The sequence below is a fragment of the Carya illinoinensis genome, chromosome 13 (assembly GCF_018687715.1).
Source record: "Carya illinoinensis cultivar Pawnee chromosome 13, C.illinoinensisPawnee_v1, whole genome shotgun sequence".
Taxonomy (NCBI): domain Eukaryota; kingdom Viridiplantae; phylum Streptophyta; class Magnoliopsida; order Fagales; family Juglandaceae; genus Carya; species Carya illinoinensis.
The window spans coordinates 12,867,501-12,882,567 of record NC_056764.1 but is presented as its reverse complement, the minus strand read 5'-3'; the positions used below and the strand labels follow the sequence as shown (position 1 = coordinate 12,882,567).

Genomic DNA, 15,067 nt, shown 5'->3' with positions numbered 1-15,067 from the left:
GTAACTATCAAATGTTTATACTATTTATATATAAGAGTATAAATGAGTTTTTTAATTAGTTTTAATACTTTTTAAACATTTTTAATTATTAAAAAAATAAAAAAATATAGAAATTTCATTAATAATTACTTTCTTAATTATTAAAAAATAAAAATAGATGAATAAACATATTTAATGTGTAGGGATGTCTTGCACCGAGAGAGAAAGAGGCAACTTGACAACTTGTAAAGTTGATTTACTAAAAGTATTGTGAATGGATTATGCGTATATAAACGATAATTTTGATAAATATAAGATGAATTTAGATTTTAACTATTCTATTTATATTAGTCTCCACGTTAGAATAGCTATTTTTTATTATACTAGGTGAAAGCAACATGCAATGCACGTTTGCTTAGTTTATATGTAATTTCACAATTCTTCACAATTTCCCGAATACCAACAGGTGACAGTGATGCAGATGGGTAGGTCAAGGATCTTGCAATAATACTTCTAATTATCAAATCGTTATTCTCCGCCCTTAAAATTCAGAAAAGAATAATAATGTAAGGAAATGAAATATACATGTAAATGACATAAATAACTCTAATAAAAATGCATTAATATGTCATTTTTAATTTTCAAGAATTACCATTGCTTTATTGCAGCTGCCTCAGGAAGAAGGGGATTGATTATAAAGGTACTTGATGGACGTGATGATAGAGACAATCCTTTGATGAAATTGACATCAATATTAGTGCTGATATATACGATATGGAAAAATATCTAAACTGTTTTATTATTATAAATACCGTTATATGATCCAACAGATATTTTTGTTCCAAGAATTATCGGCTTATCTTCAATAATATCTTATATTTTCTGACATTCGTCTTGGACAAATCGACCCCACATAGTCAAACATATGGGGTTCAAGCTACAAGATTGAAATAATTAAAAGAGTTAATAAAATATTCCTAAATTAATATTGGAATTCAATTTTAAAAGAGATGAGAAGTTATAAGAATTTTTTACCTTTCATCAATAACATATATCTCCCGGATCGTTGTTGGTCCAGATGCTGTCGTTATCTCTTTAATTGGCTTAATTTTAATTGCGACAGCTAAAATATCTAAATATTTGAATGTGAAATGTTAATTTATTGATAATTAATTTATAATAAAATTTAAATTAAATTACCTATTTCTCCAATCGACCCTCTATAAGCCTCCAAGTCCTTGAATGGGACGATCTCATATTTCAGTGCATCTATTTGCTCTTCTTTCTGTGGAACATCTTCTATTGTTGTTTTTGAGTTCAGGGTCCATTGATATTGATATTCTTCAATTTGGTATTTTGGATCTACTGGTTTGACATATGCATCGATGATATAATAGGACTGTAAAATTTTTAAAATGTTCTCTCGAGGGTCAATATCAGTTCCAAACATTGTCGACTGCACTCGATTTTCCTGAACCAATAATAAAAATAATTGTGATTAGTAGTGTATTATATAAAATTATGAGGATTATTTTACTATACTAATTATTTTAAATAATTTTTGTATTTTTTTAAACAAAAAATGTCGTAAAAAGATAAATAAATAAATTTAATGTAATTGATATTTTTTAATAATAATATAGAATACAAGAACCTCTAATTTCAAAGGATATTGAAAATTGGAAACATAATATATGCTAACAAATATTATACCTCTTTATCAATTAATATCAAATTTTGGTACTTCACTGCTGTGCGTTGGCTTATTTGTTTAGGTGACTTTTCCGCAACGATCATCTTAATCTTCCAGTTTTTTGTTTTCGGAGTGATATCCTTTATTGATGTATACACCATCCACATTTTTTCCCTTTTCATATACAAAAATATCATATTTATAAGTATAACAGATCTTAATTTAAATTCATAAATTACTAACATAAATGAAGAAGACATTTAAATAAATGACTGAATATTAGACATATAGAGAAGAATATTATAATACACAATAAATCGAAACTATACAATTAAATCTAGTTACCTGTATAACATTAATTCAAACATGATAATGTAAGTAATTCTGTAAACACAATATGTGATGACCCGCTTTTACGTGTATTTTCACTGAATTGTTGTTTTTAATTTAATTAATATATTAGTTTATTTATTTTAAATTAATGTATTTTAATTAGTTTTTATTTATTTGATGTTGTGTTTAATTTATTTTAGTCGTTTTACGATTTTTAATATCGTTTTCGGCGGATCTGTTTTGGTTTCCGGAGTGAGGACTGGACCTCATTTCTTTCCCTTATTTTTTCTTTTCTTTTATTTTCTTTTATTTTCTTTTTTTTTTCTTTTTCTTTCTTTTTCCTTCTTTTTCTTCCTTTTCTTTTTCTTTCTTCTTCCTCCTCTCCCGCATACGCAGCAGCTCCTTTTTCTCCTTTCGTCGCCGCTTGTTTGTCAGCCCAGTTCTCGGCTGTCCAGCCACCGTTTAGTGCACCGCCACCACCATTCTCTTCCCCTTCCATCAGAGATCATCCCCACCAATTTTCAGAGCCATTGGACTAGCCGTTAGCCTTCGAGAGCCGCCGGAAGTCGCTGCACCTGCTCTGTTTTTGCCCCTGTCGCAGGTTGCTTTCGCAGCCCAGAACCGCCGCTCGCCGGTGGTGTGGCCTACACCACCCACCCATTTTTCTTCCCCTCTCACCGGTGAACATCCACACCAAGTTTCACCTCCATCCGAGCCACCGTTAGCCGCCATGAGCTCCTCCAAGCCATACGGTTTTTCACCGTTTCCGACGCCGTCGCACCACCTCCAACCACCATCTTTTCATAGCTTCTTCCCCTACCTCTTGCCGACCTAAACCACCCATTTCCGGCCTTGATCCATTGCCGGAGCAGCTCCCACGAGCTCAACTCCGTTCAGCCCCTTTTTGGCCTTCGACCGGCATTTCCACCATCACAGACGGCCAAAACTCATTTCCCTTAACTTCATAAATATCTCAAGGCCATTCCCTATCAATCCCGAGCCTTGGTTTGTCCCCGTTCAAAAGTGAGTATTTTACAACCTACGGCCACAGTGAAATTTTACTGTTACGTTGCTTTCCTTCCGCCATTTGCAATGCCGCAAGCTTTCTAAAAATACCATATAGCGCTGTAAGTATTTTCCAAATTCTACTTTTAGATTTAAATATATTTTTCTCATTCAATAAATATTTATCTGTTGGTTGGCTGATTCCGAACTGAGTCCGAGGAGTTCGGGGGTCAGATGGGTTGTGGACGGAGTGCTTGGTTTTATTGATTTATGGATGGTTGATTATTTTGTGCATTAATATCGCATTTACATGGTGCATGCACATGCATTTTTATTTAATTGAGAAAAGCCTATTTTATTGGCGTAAGTGGATTTTCGGGTGCGTGTGTATCACGACCCCAAGCCAGGATAGGGTATTATCTCGGTGGAGCTCCTCTGGTCACTCGAGAGCGGAATAAACTGAGTGACGTCCCCTGAGTTGTTGCTAGGCGACGACGGGAGGGGGGGCTAGGGGATGCTTGGCTACGAACGCGCCGGGCGCAGAACTGGGCATCGCTCTACGCACCGACTCTGTGGCCCTTCGCTGGCGAGGGCTAGAGGATGCTTGGCTATGAACGCGCGGGGCGCAGAACTGGGCATCGCTTGTTAGGTGTCACATGCGTGGTCGTAACCTGCGGTGTGACACTGGAGCCAGGGTGTACGGATGACCCCTAGGGGAGGTCATGGTGCATACGGATTAATTGGATAATGGTTTGAGATGGATATGGGACAAATATGAATTTTGGCGTGATATTTGGAAAGGATATGTTTTTGGGCCAAATGGGATTTTTGGCGTGCGTGGTAAAAATATGATTTTATGGGTTTTACACATTGGCATCATTTCATGCATATTGTTTAAGTTCTATATGTTTTTATCTGGTGGTGTTTGGATTTTACTTACCTGCGGTACCATTTTTGGTTCCGTAGATTTTGGTGCAGAGATCGAGGATGAGGAGGAGGAGGCTGAGCCTGAGGACGCGGCTCCGCCGGGGTGCTGAAGTTTATGCTTTGTATTTAGTTTAAAAATTATGTTTGTGTCCTGTAATATTTATTTATGTATGTTTTGAATAGTTTTGTATTAAACAAGAAAAATTCTGGTACTTAGTTATTGACTTGCTTTTCGCTGCGTATTTCTCGTGCACATTCGTCGCTTTTTCACACACTTGGCACACGTCGATAGGATGATGACCCGTGATGTCATCATCCGGACGTCTCGATTTTCCCATGATCGTGCGTGGGGATTTGGAGGCGTCACACAATATTTTTTGTGCAGTTCTTTTCACGTTGTTCAGTGGACACTAGTCGTATTAGAATCCTCACTGCAGATGATGTCTTTGCCCTCGATAAAGCCACATATAATTGACCATGTGAAAAAACTGGCTGAGGTAAATAAATCCCAACACAATCTAATGTCTGTCTTATGACTTATTTATAGTCATTGCGAAACTCAATCTTATAGGAAATTGAGTTCGTTTGAATGGAAAACCACTATTTTCATCAACATTTGGTAAGAATGGTATCCTTGAAATGAACACTCTTTTTCCGATATGGTGTCCAACTGTAATTTCTGCATCTATGACATTTTTATCAAAAGCCCAACAAATCAAACAGGTTCCGTTGCATAACCCTTCTGAAGGATTAATGTTTCTAAGCAGCATGATGAGACAGTTTTTCTTGAGTAATAATTCATGAGGCGGAAGTCCGTTTGGGGTTAGAGTATTCAAAAAATCTTCCATAACTGATTGTTCAGATGCATCTATTGTCTCATCAAAACCGTAATATCGCTGAATTTCACCCGGGAGCCTGTGAATCAACAATGCGTTTATTTTGTCAACATAACTGTTCTTCGATGTTAATATTGCCCGATTCATCATAGTTGAAATATTCATTGAATATTCATGAATATTGTGGAAAACATCTTCTATCAAATTATCTAAAGAAGTGCTGTCATTATAATAGGGAATAAGCATCCTATTTGGAATCTTTATGGTTTCATCAACTATGTTTGGTGGCATTCCGTTTTCAACTTCTAGCACATAATCTGAAAAAACTGGATCAAGTCTTGCTCGCATATTTTCAGTTAATCGGAACTTGGTCAATGTAGGCCACAAATAGGAATAAACCAAACTGGAATTAACCTTTTGTCTTGTTCCTTTACGAACCACGGGTAAAACCTATCGAAAATCTCCACCGAAAACAACAACCTTTGCACCGAATGTTACATCTGAATCATTGATGTCTTGTAGCATCTTATCCAATGCTTCTATGTGTTGTTTTCTTGTCATTGGAGACTCGTCCCAAATTATTAATTTTGCTGCACGTAGTAGGTTTGCCAGTGCACTTTCTTTGCTAACACAGTACATGTTTCTTTCGTCAGTATCAAGTGGAAGCTTAAAACGTGAGTGTGCTGTTCGACCTCCCGGAAGAATAGATGCAGCAACGCCTGATGAAGCAGTTGCAAGTGCTACTAATTTTCTTGATCGTACTGTTGCGAGAAGTGCTCTGTATAGGAATGTTTTCCCTGTCCCACCTGGGCCATCTACAAAGAATGCAGCATTTTGGTTTGCAAATACTTTTTCCAGCACTGCGTTATAGACATGTTGTTGTTCACTATTAAGAAATTGTGATGCAGCAATATCTTCTTTTGGAATTGCAACAGCCAATTCATCATCGATTTCTCTAGATTGAAATTCTTCTTCATCGAAGCAAATGTCGTCATCAAGAAGATGGTAGGAATTAATGTCTTTCCCCATTGATTCAATTGTAAAAGAGATTGACCTCAATACTTGGGTTCTTACTTTTGATATAGAATCTTCTGTTGATTTGAAATCAGCTGACATATCTTGTTCAAAACTTTCCCAAAGCTCCCTCGGATATGTTGGATTACAATAAACCAATATTGTTGCAAATAACCGTCTCAAACTGGATGGCACTTGATATAAAGATGCTTCCTGTAAACAATCTTCTAAGCTACTGTCTCTCTGTAGCAACCCATGCATTGTTGCTGCCTCGTGAAATGTTGGAGCCACAACACCATCAACTGTCCTGAGATCGTCAAACGACAAAGGTCCTCTTACATGGTTTAGCAATATCCGCAGATAATACCTTTCGCCATCAAATGGATTTGCTGTAACAATACGGCCTATAACAGTTTTCTTTTTCCGAGGAGTCCAATCTTTGTTTTGTTGGTTCCAAACATAATATTCTGGAAATTCTTTATATAGTAATCTCTTTGCATTCTCGTCTACTCGATTTAATGCAAAAAATTCTGTTAACATCGATTTTCTAGAACGATCTAAGTCGACAACATTGATTAGATCATCATTTGCTCAGAAAGTCACTGTGTGTTGATCCTCCAGATGTAAATGTAAACTATACACTGCTGGGTACATCTCATTAATAATAAAGCCATATATCCTCCACATAGCTTCGGGGGGAGCAATCCATCGGGCCGATTGGAATTGTTGGATTTCATCAACTTGTTGATTGTTTTGTTCAGAAATCAAGTTGAAAGCAACACGATCATGTCCTTTATAAATATATTTATAAAGATATTTGACTGCTTTTATCGTAGAACAAATCTCGACATTAATGTGACAGTCAAATGTTGCAAGCATATATGGATTATATGGAACAACCCAACGATTATCTAAATTTTAGCCTCTGACTTTGACAGTTACTCCATTGTTTGAACGTCTATATATTGGGAAGCAATCATTTTCAACGGTTGTAGCAGATGCGTAATTTTTTGGATAATTACTTTTGCAACAACCATTTTTCTTCATACAAACATTTGTTGGGTTCAACACTCCACATGGCCCATGCATCATATGCTTTACAACAGCGTTATGCAAGTGCAAGTTTGTGTTTTTATCAGGCATCTCTGCTGATACGATCTCGTCAAAAGATTCAGGCGCATAGACCTTCCAATCCTTCTGTAAGATAATTAAAAAATGCGCATGTGGAAGACCTCTCTTTTGATGCTCAATAACGTAGACATATGCTGAGACTTGACCAAATATTTTCCTCTTCAATAATTGATCCTTTAATTCTTCTAGTTTTGCAAGAAAGACTCGAGCAACCAAATCAGGTCGATTCTGACTCTCCTCATGCAGATGTAATTCATTTGTAATTTCTTTCCAATTTGGATTGCACGTCATTGTTAAGAAAATGTCTGGTTTGCCATAACGCTGAACTAAAGTCATTGCTTCCATATATCTTTTTCTCATGTCTCTTGGACCTCCAATAAATTATGAAGGCAGTATAATCCGTTTTCCAACATTAGAAGCGTTTGTTTCCCCAAGCGTAATTGTATCAACAATACCTTGATATAACTCTGATCGAATATGTTGTTGCTTCTTCCTAAAATAATCTAATCTTGATGTCTCGATCTTAACATACATATATACTACAAATTGTTGCAATAGTCGACCAGAAAGTAGCAAAATTGATCTGACATTTTCTCTGATTTGTAATTTGTAGCAATAATATTCACGGCATGAAACAACTGGATCCTTCCTTTTTCTGTTTGACGCTACAAAAGTTGAATGTGAATGAAACGTTACTAAGTTAGAAGTACATACTAAATGAAATTTTTGAATATTAATACTGCAATCTAACCTCGTTGTTCTCTTGCAAGTAATTCTTCTGCAATCACTGATTGTTGAGGATTTATTGATCCGTTTGTTTCGTTATATGTAGATCTACTTCCTCTACTAATCCTTTCAATCCCTTGATGCCAACCAACATCGCCAAATGGAAATAACAACGGATATTGCAATGGATCATAATACCCAAAATAGTACTGAACTATATGACTTCCACCAGAATGGTTAAAGACAAAAATGTCACGTCCTCTTAGTTGATCTTCATCATCATTTTCTACCCATATTGCTGCAACTTGTGAAGATGTGGGGGCATTGAATACACATTGATCTAGGCCAACATCTGATCTTATATGAATTATTTGATTTTTCAAATCTGGCAAATCACCAAGAGAGCAGAAAAAAATAGAATACGGATTGATGCGAAGAATATCAATGAGTTGAGTGACAATTGATGGATCCATTCTATTTGAATCAGAAATGCGATTTTCTAATTCATGTTCTGTATCATAGAAATACAACTGGAGATAAGAAGGACGACGATTTGAAGGAACCAAATCGTTGATATAGTGATAGATCTGTCCTTGAGTCTAAAAGTATAGATTCCTCTATTTCTCTTGCAAAGATCTTTATCAAACTTCACTCCAAAGGATGTAAAAGCGAACTTGTTATTATAAGTTCGAATGTATGTCCTAAAATGTGTAGATTCATCTGTGTTGGAGGTAAACAATGCATAAAGCTGATCAGGAACATCATTTGTGGCTAAAGAAATTGTTCCATCAGCACAGCAAAAGCCAGTTGTTTCATAGTGGAATTGCTTTGCTTTACAATATATGCAATTGGGGACTAATGGCAAAGAATATGCTTCAAATGGCACTACCTTCAACAATTGTCTAAATCCGACAAAACCGTGATGCGACTGACCTATTTGGTTAAAAAATGAAAATAAGGCAACAGACACAAGCTCGTAATATTATTTAAATTATTTGAGTAAGGACATTACTGGTACAGTAGCAAGATTCGATGACTGAATTAAAATAACCAACTGATTTTATATTTGCTTCTTACCCCTACAAGGTGTTAGCATATTTGTATCGTAGCTCAACTCCTCTTGAACAACATGTGGATCCTATTTGTATAATATATTTCAAAATCTCAGAAGAAAAGAATAGAATGATGGTTGAATAAGAAATATCAAAAAATGATTAGAGGAGAACCTGCTAGATAAAGAGTTGATTAGAAGATTCGGAGACATTGTTTATGGATGAATTTGTCTCTGAATTAATGACACAGACTTCAACATCAGGAATAACACATACTTGACGAGACGAATCCTCTTCAACGATATCAATATGAACATCAGAATTTCACTTTCTCTTTGATACTCTTTGAATAAGACTAAAGTCTTGAATGTTGTCTGTATATTGGATATCATTGTTTGAATATCGAGTAATCGACGTAGTCGTTTGATCACCAATAGATGTATCGAAATCATTTATACGAATCGAGTTCCTTTTGGATGCTTTTTGTTTAGCATATCTTTCTCTTTGTTTTTTACGGATCTCTTCCTTTTTCTCTTCTGGTAAATCTCTATACAAGATTCTTTTTGCAGGTTCTTTTCCATGATCTTCAAAAAATAGTTTACAAACTTAAATTTTACATAAATTTATATTTTTGTTTGTAAATTTTTTTAAAAAAATTATTTACAGAATCTTACCACTTCTCATTATGTTAATGAAGGAAGTGATTGTTTCAACCGTTGGATATTGTTCTACACAAACAAGATGAAAGAAATAAATAACAATTATTTCCTACGCTCAATTAAATAAATAATCAAATGATAAAATATTATGAAATTTGAATCTAACAAAAGCATATTTCAATATCACATACAAAAAATATTTTAGAAGCTATTTGTCAAACTCAATTTCCTATTCTAAGTAATTATCAACTATTTCTCTACTAATTATTTTAAAATATTTCTCTACTGATTTTTTATTTTGATATTATGAATTTTTAGTTTTTTATCGTTAATTTTTAGAGAAAAATGGATGATTTGAGTCTTGAGAAAATAAATCAATTAATGGGGCATATGATTTGAATCAATTGGTTTTTTATTATACCTAGATCATTTAAATTTACACAACTTTTAAATTTTTAATTACTATCTTTTCAAATTTTGTATCTTTCAATTTATATAAATTAAGTGTTTGGATTTATATATTAGTGTGTCATCAATGGATATATATGAACTTAGCTAAATAATAATAATAATAATAATAATAATAATAATAATAATAATAATAATAATAATAATAATAATAATAATAATAATTATAATAATAACAATAATAATAAAGCTAGATGTGCATCAATCATTCAGTAGATATTAATGAAGGAAATGATTGTTTCAACTATTATATATAGTTCTACATAAGCAGCATGAACGAAATAAATAAAAATTATTTCCTACACTCAATTAAATAAATAATCAAATGATAAAATACAATGAAATTGGAATCTAACAAAAGTATATTTTAATATCACATACAAAAAATGTTTAAGAATAATCACACAATATTTTCACAATATTTAACTATATCTAACATTAGTTTAATATTATTATTAGTTCAAATTAATTTATTCATTGTTTGAAGTTTATTTTTATTTATTCTTGTATTTCTCAATTGGGATCATGCATCTTTGGGGTATTTTGGGTCAATTCGGTATAGATTTTGTCAAAAAATTCCTAGTAAGAACCAATTAAAAATTATATAATAAAAGCTTATACATATCATTTTTATACTATTCACCATACATCATTTTTATTATTTTTTTCTCTTATCAAATATATAGTATATGGGTAAAAAGTAGAATATATTAATTAATTTAGAAAGTATAAAATTAAAAAAATAATATGACTTTTTCTTCCGACAAGAGGCCCCCCTAATATTAAAAGTTAATCCTAACAAAGGCACATGAAAAAAAAACCCACCTAGTATACTTACTCATATATTTTTATTTTTATTTTTATGTTTTATTTTTTTTGTCAATCATTAAGTTGTGGTACTTGTAGTGTGAAAAGAGAACATAAGCGCGTGGAGTAGTACTGTAATAGGGATAGTCGAAGAGGAGTTGGATGGGTTATTGTTTGTGGAACAATGAAGAAGAAAATACCGTTTCAATCTTTCAATTTTCGGATGCACCCACCGATTTGGTTGATAGGGAAAATAAAAAACCGAATTTACTCAAATCTTCATAAAAAATACTATAAATTAAAAGTATTTATAGTATTTATTTTAAAACAATTATACATAAAAACTTTACACCACACGTATACTTGACTATACATATTATTATATATAGACGATCGACGAGAACATCATCATTTCCAGAAAAAGACAATCCGGACTGTCCAAACTTTAAAGAACCAGAGTTCCAAATGATTTAACATTTCTTTCATGATGATAATATGGATCATATCATGATCGATGATATGTCTAGATGGATCCCATTGGATCCACTCTCTAATAAATTAATAATTGCATGCCGCCACCTATCCGGATCCAAAGTCCATATACATAAAGTTAAACAAGAATCATGATGAATAAATAAAAAGTAGCAACTGACAACCACATGAAATTTATTAACAAACACCATATATATGCATGTGTGTGTCTTTTTTTCGTTATTAATTTTTTAAAAGAAAAAGATAAGGAGAGAGGAAAAAGAGAAGAAATTAACTTGGGGAAGAAGTCAGTTTTATATAACATTGAAGCCAAAACCACTATTTTCTCCCGTCTCCCAGCTCTTTGATTCCTCTGCATCGGTGCGAGCTCATCTTTTCATCGCTTAGGGATTTCGCTAATATCTGAGATATGGATCTTAACAAACTCTATCTAAATGCCCCTCATTCCATGGGCACGACCATCATCGGTGTCACTTACAACGAAGGAGTTGTTCTCGGAGCCAACTCTCGGACCAGCACTAGTATTTTTACTCTATCTGCCTAATTGTTTTTAATATTTTATGTTTTCTTCATTATCTATTTGGTTGCTATGATACACAAATAAGTTTTTGTTGTTTTTCTCCGAGAAGCTAACCCTAGGTTTGCTACTTGTGTTTCTCGATTAATTCATTATTAGTATATGTTAGTATTCAATCAGTTTGGCTAAATTTTTAGCGTCAAATAGAAGTTTGGAATTTTGTCTCTCCGGATCAGTATTATTCTTTCTCCTAGTGGCTTCTGATTTTTTTTAGGGAGGGGGGGGGGGGGTTGGACTTTGGGGTTATATAAATTTAATGGATTAAGGATTGTGGTGCATCTAGCAAAAGGCAAGGAAAGTGCTACTGCTTTATGTGCTTCTTTGTTTGCTCTATCCATCAGCTGGACATAGTCAAACAATATCTCGGTGGACACTATTTTGGTCACAAATGTTAAGTGTTTAAAGCATTATTATGGGTCTTCTCCCATGTAAGTTTTACATGTATGCCTTTTTCAGGCTGCAAAGGGGTGGTACTGCGGTTTAACGTTGGCTGGGTAGGGGTTATCAGCAAGGGGAAAAGAATCTCAAGCTCACCAAGAGAGGTGGTTCCTTTCTCTTTGCCAGGAGCTACATGACGAATGAAAGGGGTTTGAATTCATAGAGAAAGCTCGGGAAGACGAGAGAGAGATTTGTGTGAAGTGAAATTAAAAGGAAACTCATCCCTACCACAACATCATGATCACAAATCCTTCAAAATACTAAAATACCCTCCTTCAAACCGAATCAAATATAAAGAATCCAAAGGCCACCTTGACGTAGGCTGGCACCCTTGAAAATGGACTCTCTGACCTTTGTTAGGGAACAGTTGTAAGCCTAATATTTTAGACCTATTGGTGGATAAGCTTGAAATTGATGGTCTGATCTATACATACGCACCATATTGCTGCTGCATAGCTAATTGAAATAACTTTTCCTCATGCATTAATTCATATTTATCATATACACCTACCCTTTTAGAAAACAACTATACATACGTACACTTAAATCTTTTTTTTTCTTCGCATCGTATGTACACTTAAATCTTTGTATATATATATGCATATATGATATTTTAAATAATAAAAGCTGGCAGGGTAGAGCAATTTGTTTGTTACATATAGTTAATCCCAACAATAAAATTTTAATTCTAATTAGATGATTAAATAATTTAATTCTTAAAAAATTATTTTAAAAAATTATGAAACACCAGCTTCATTGACATGTGTTGAGGATGAGCTCAGTGAGAGGGTGAAATGGTGGCAAGTGGCAAGTCAGTTTGGCGAGTTCTGTATGTACTACTAATCCTATCTTTTCTAGTTTTCTTTTGAGTAAAACTAAATAGGTATAAAGTTATAAATTTGTCATTTTCAAGGTGCTTTACAGCTTGCATGATGGTGATATCTTGACAGGGATATTTTTTTTCAAATCAGTTTTAAGCCAGAAACTTCTCTCCTTGTCTAATTCTGATTTCACTTCCTATATGCATATATGATATTTAAAATAATAAAAGCTGGCATGGCAAAGCACTTTGTTTGTACATATAGTTAATCCCAATAATAAAATTTTTATTCTAATTAGATGATTAAATAATTTGATTCTTAAAAAATTATTTTAAAAAATTATGAAACACCAGCTTCATTGACATGTGTTGAGGATGAGCTCAGCGAGAGGGTGAAATGGTGGCAAGTGGCACACCAGTTTGGCGAGTTCTGTATGTACTACTAATCCTATCTTTTCTAGTTATCTTTTGAGTAAAACTAAATAGGTGTAAAGTTATAAATTTGTTGTTTTCAAGGTGCTTTACAGCTTGCATGATGGTGATATCTTGACAGAAATATTTTTTTCCAAATCAGTTTTACGCCCACAAAAACTTCTCTCCTTGTCTAATTCTGATTTCCCTTCCTCTCTCTCCCCACCTCTCTTTCGATCTCTCTCTCTCTCTCTCTCTCTCTCTCTCTCTCTCTCTCTCTCTCTCTCTCAAAAAACTTCATCTTCCGTCTAGATCTCTTTCTTTCTCCCTATATTTCAATGATCTCGATGGCAGACTGTTGACCGGTGCAAAACTGCAAGTGCACAGTATCGTAGTTTTATAGTAAAGTAATAAGTAGAGTATCGTCCTCAGGGATTGGTACCTTACTCTTGCCAAATACCAAAATTATACTAATCTCAATTTTATCTAGAGGAATCGCTAAGGTTTTTGTAGTTGCAAATAAACTTAGATCAACTCAAAGAGAAATAAGCAAAGAAAATAAAACTGACTTTCAAAGATCAAATTCAATGGGGAAGAAAACTTCTAGGAAATCGATTTCACCTAATTCTTCACTATGCTTTTCTCATCCAGCTAATTTAACTTAAACCTCTTTTGTCTATTAGCAAATCTCTAATTCGTCCAAAAGCATCTTTCGATAGTCAATTGGAATTGACTCTTGGTTATCAATTCACACAAGAATATGCAAATTCAATAATCAAGAACGCAATAAGATCAATGATTTAATGACTACATAGGTTCATACAAGTCTTTCGATCTCTATACTTACCTATGCTGAAATATCCAAGATCTACCCTATGATTCCCTCTTTTGATAGCAAATCACAAGATTACTTATCATCTAATCAATGACCAGTTAATTAGAAGTTAAAAATTCAGAATAAATCAGATAAACAAAGAGAGAATTGCATTAAATTAGCATAGACAATCAAGCATAGTTCGGAAATAGGTTACATCGTTTTCCTAGAATGAAGAAAATTTAGCTCATGCTAGAAATGGAATTCAACATAAACGAATTCACCATAATTCTTCTGAGAAGATGGGAAGAAGAAAATAAATACTGAAAAATCCTCCTTGCAGCCTCAACTCGTCGTCAAAAGCTCAAGGGAACGATTCAACGCTTTTCTCTCGTCCGTGCTTGTGTATGATTCCAACGTATGTGCAATAATTGGAATTCCGTCTCCAAAACAAATGAATTGAATCCTTCTAGCTGTGTTTTTCTGTCCCAAGAAATGTTCTCCAGTCCAAAACTCACGGCTCTAGAGTGAAAAATGGCTTTTATATGGTCCCACGGCGGAAAACCTAAAATTTGTCAAAATACGATGTTCGCTCGAGCGAGGTGTCGAGCGCGCGTCGAGCGTTCGACTCTGCCTGATTTCGCTTGAGTGTCCTATCGAGCGCACATCGAGCGTTCGACTCTGCCTGATTTCGCTCGAGTGGCTAATGTCTCCGCTCGAGCGATCTTTGATTTTCAGCAACTCGCTCGAGTTCCCTGTCGAGCGGCAGTCGAGCGTTTGAATCTGCCTGAATTCGCTCAAGCGAACTTGTGAATTCTGCAATATGAAATTTTGCAAGTCATCAAATACTCCCAAACTTACAACTTTGTTTGTCCTCAAACAAAA

At 34.2% G+C, this 15,067-nt stretch overlaps 2 protein-coding genes and 1 long non-coding RNA gene across 4 annotated transcripts in view; 1 reads left to right on the top strand and 2 right to left on the bottom strand.

Moving 5' to 3' along the window:
• Positions 1-4,467: 4,467 nt before the first annotated feature.
• On the bottom strand, positions 4,468-5,121 carry LOC122290961. The gene has a single exon (XM_043098621.1). It carries the CDS (start codon positions 5,119-5,121, stop codon positions 4,468-4,470), a length of 654 nt encoding a protein of 217 aa, XP_042954555.1.
• Positions 5,122-5,223: 102 nt separating this feature from the next.
• Positions 5,224-6,327, bottom strand: LOC122290960. Its single transcript, XM_043098620.1, has one exon. It carries the CDS (start codon positions 6,325-6,327, stop codon positions 5,224-5,226), a length of 1,104 nt encoding a protein of 367 aa, XP_042954554.1.
• A 5,034-nt stretch (positions 6,328-11,361) lies between these two features.
• Positions 11,362-15,067, top strand: part of LOC122291456 — a 14,040-nt gene continuing 10,334 nt past the window's right edge. The window contains exons 1-3 of one of the 2 annotated variants that reach the window (XR_006236636.1): positions 11,362-11,643; positions 12,156-12,966; positions 13,312-13,389. This is a non-coding gene — a long non-coding RNA (uncharacterized LOC122291456). The remainder of the gene's footprint in view (positions 11,644-12,155; positions 12,967-13,311; positions 13,390-15,067) is intronic. The other variant, XR_006236637.1, reaches the window with a different exon arrangement.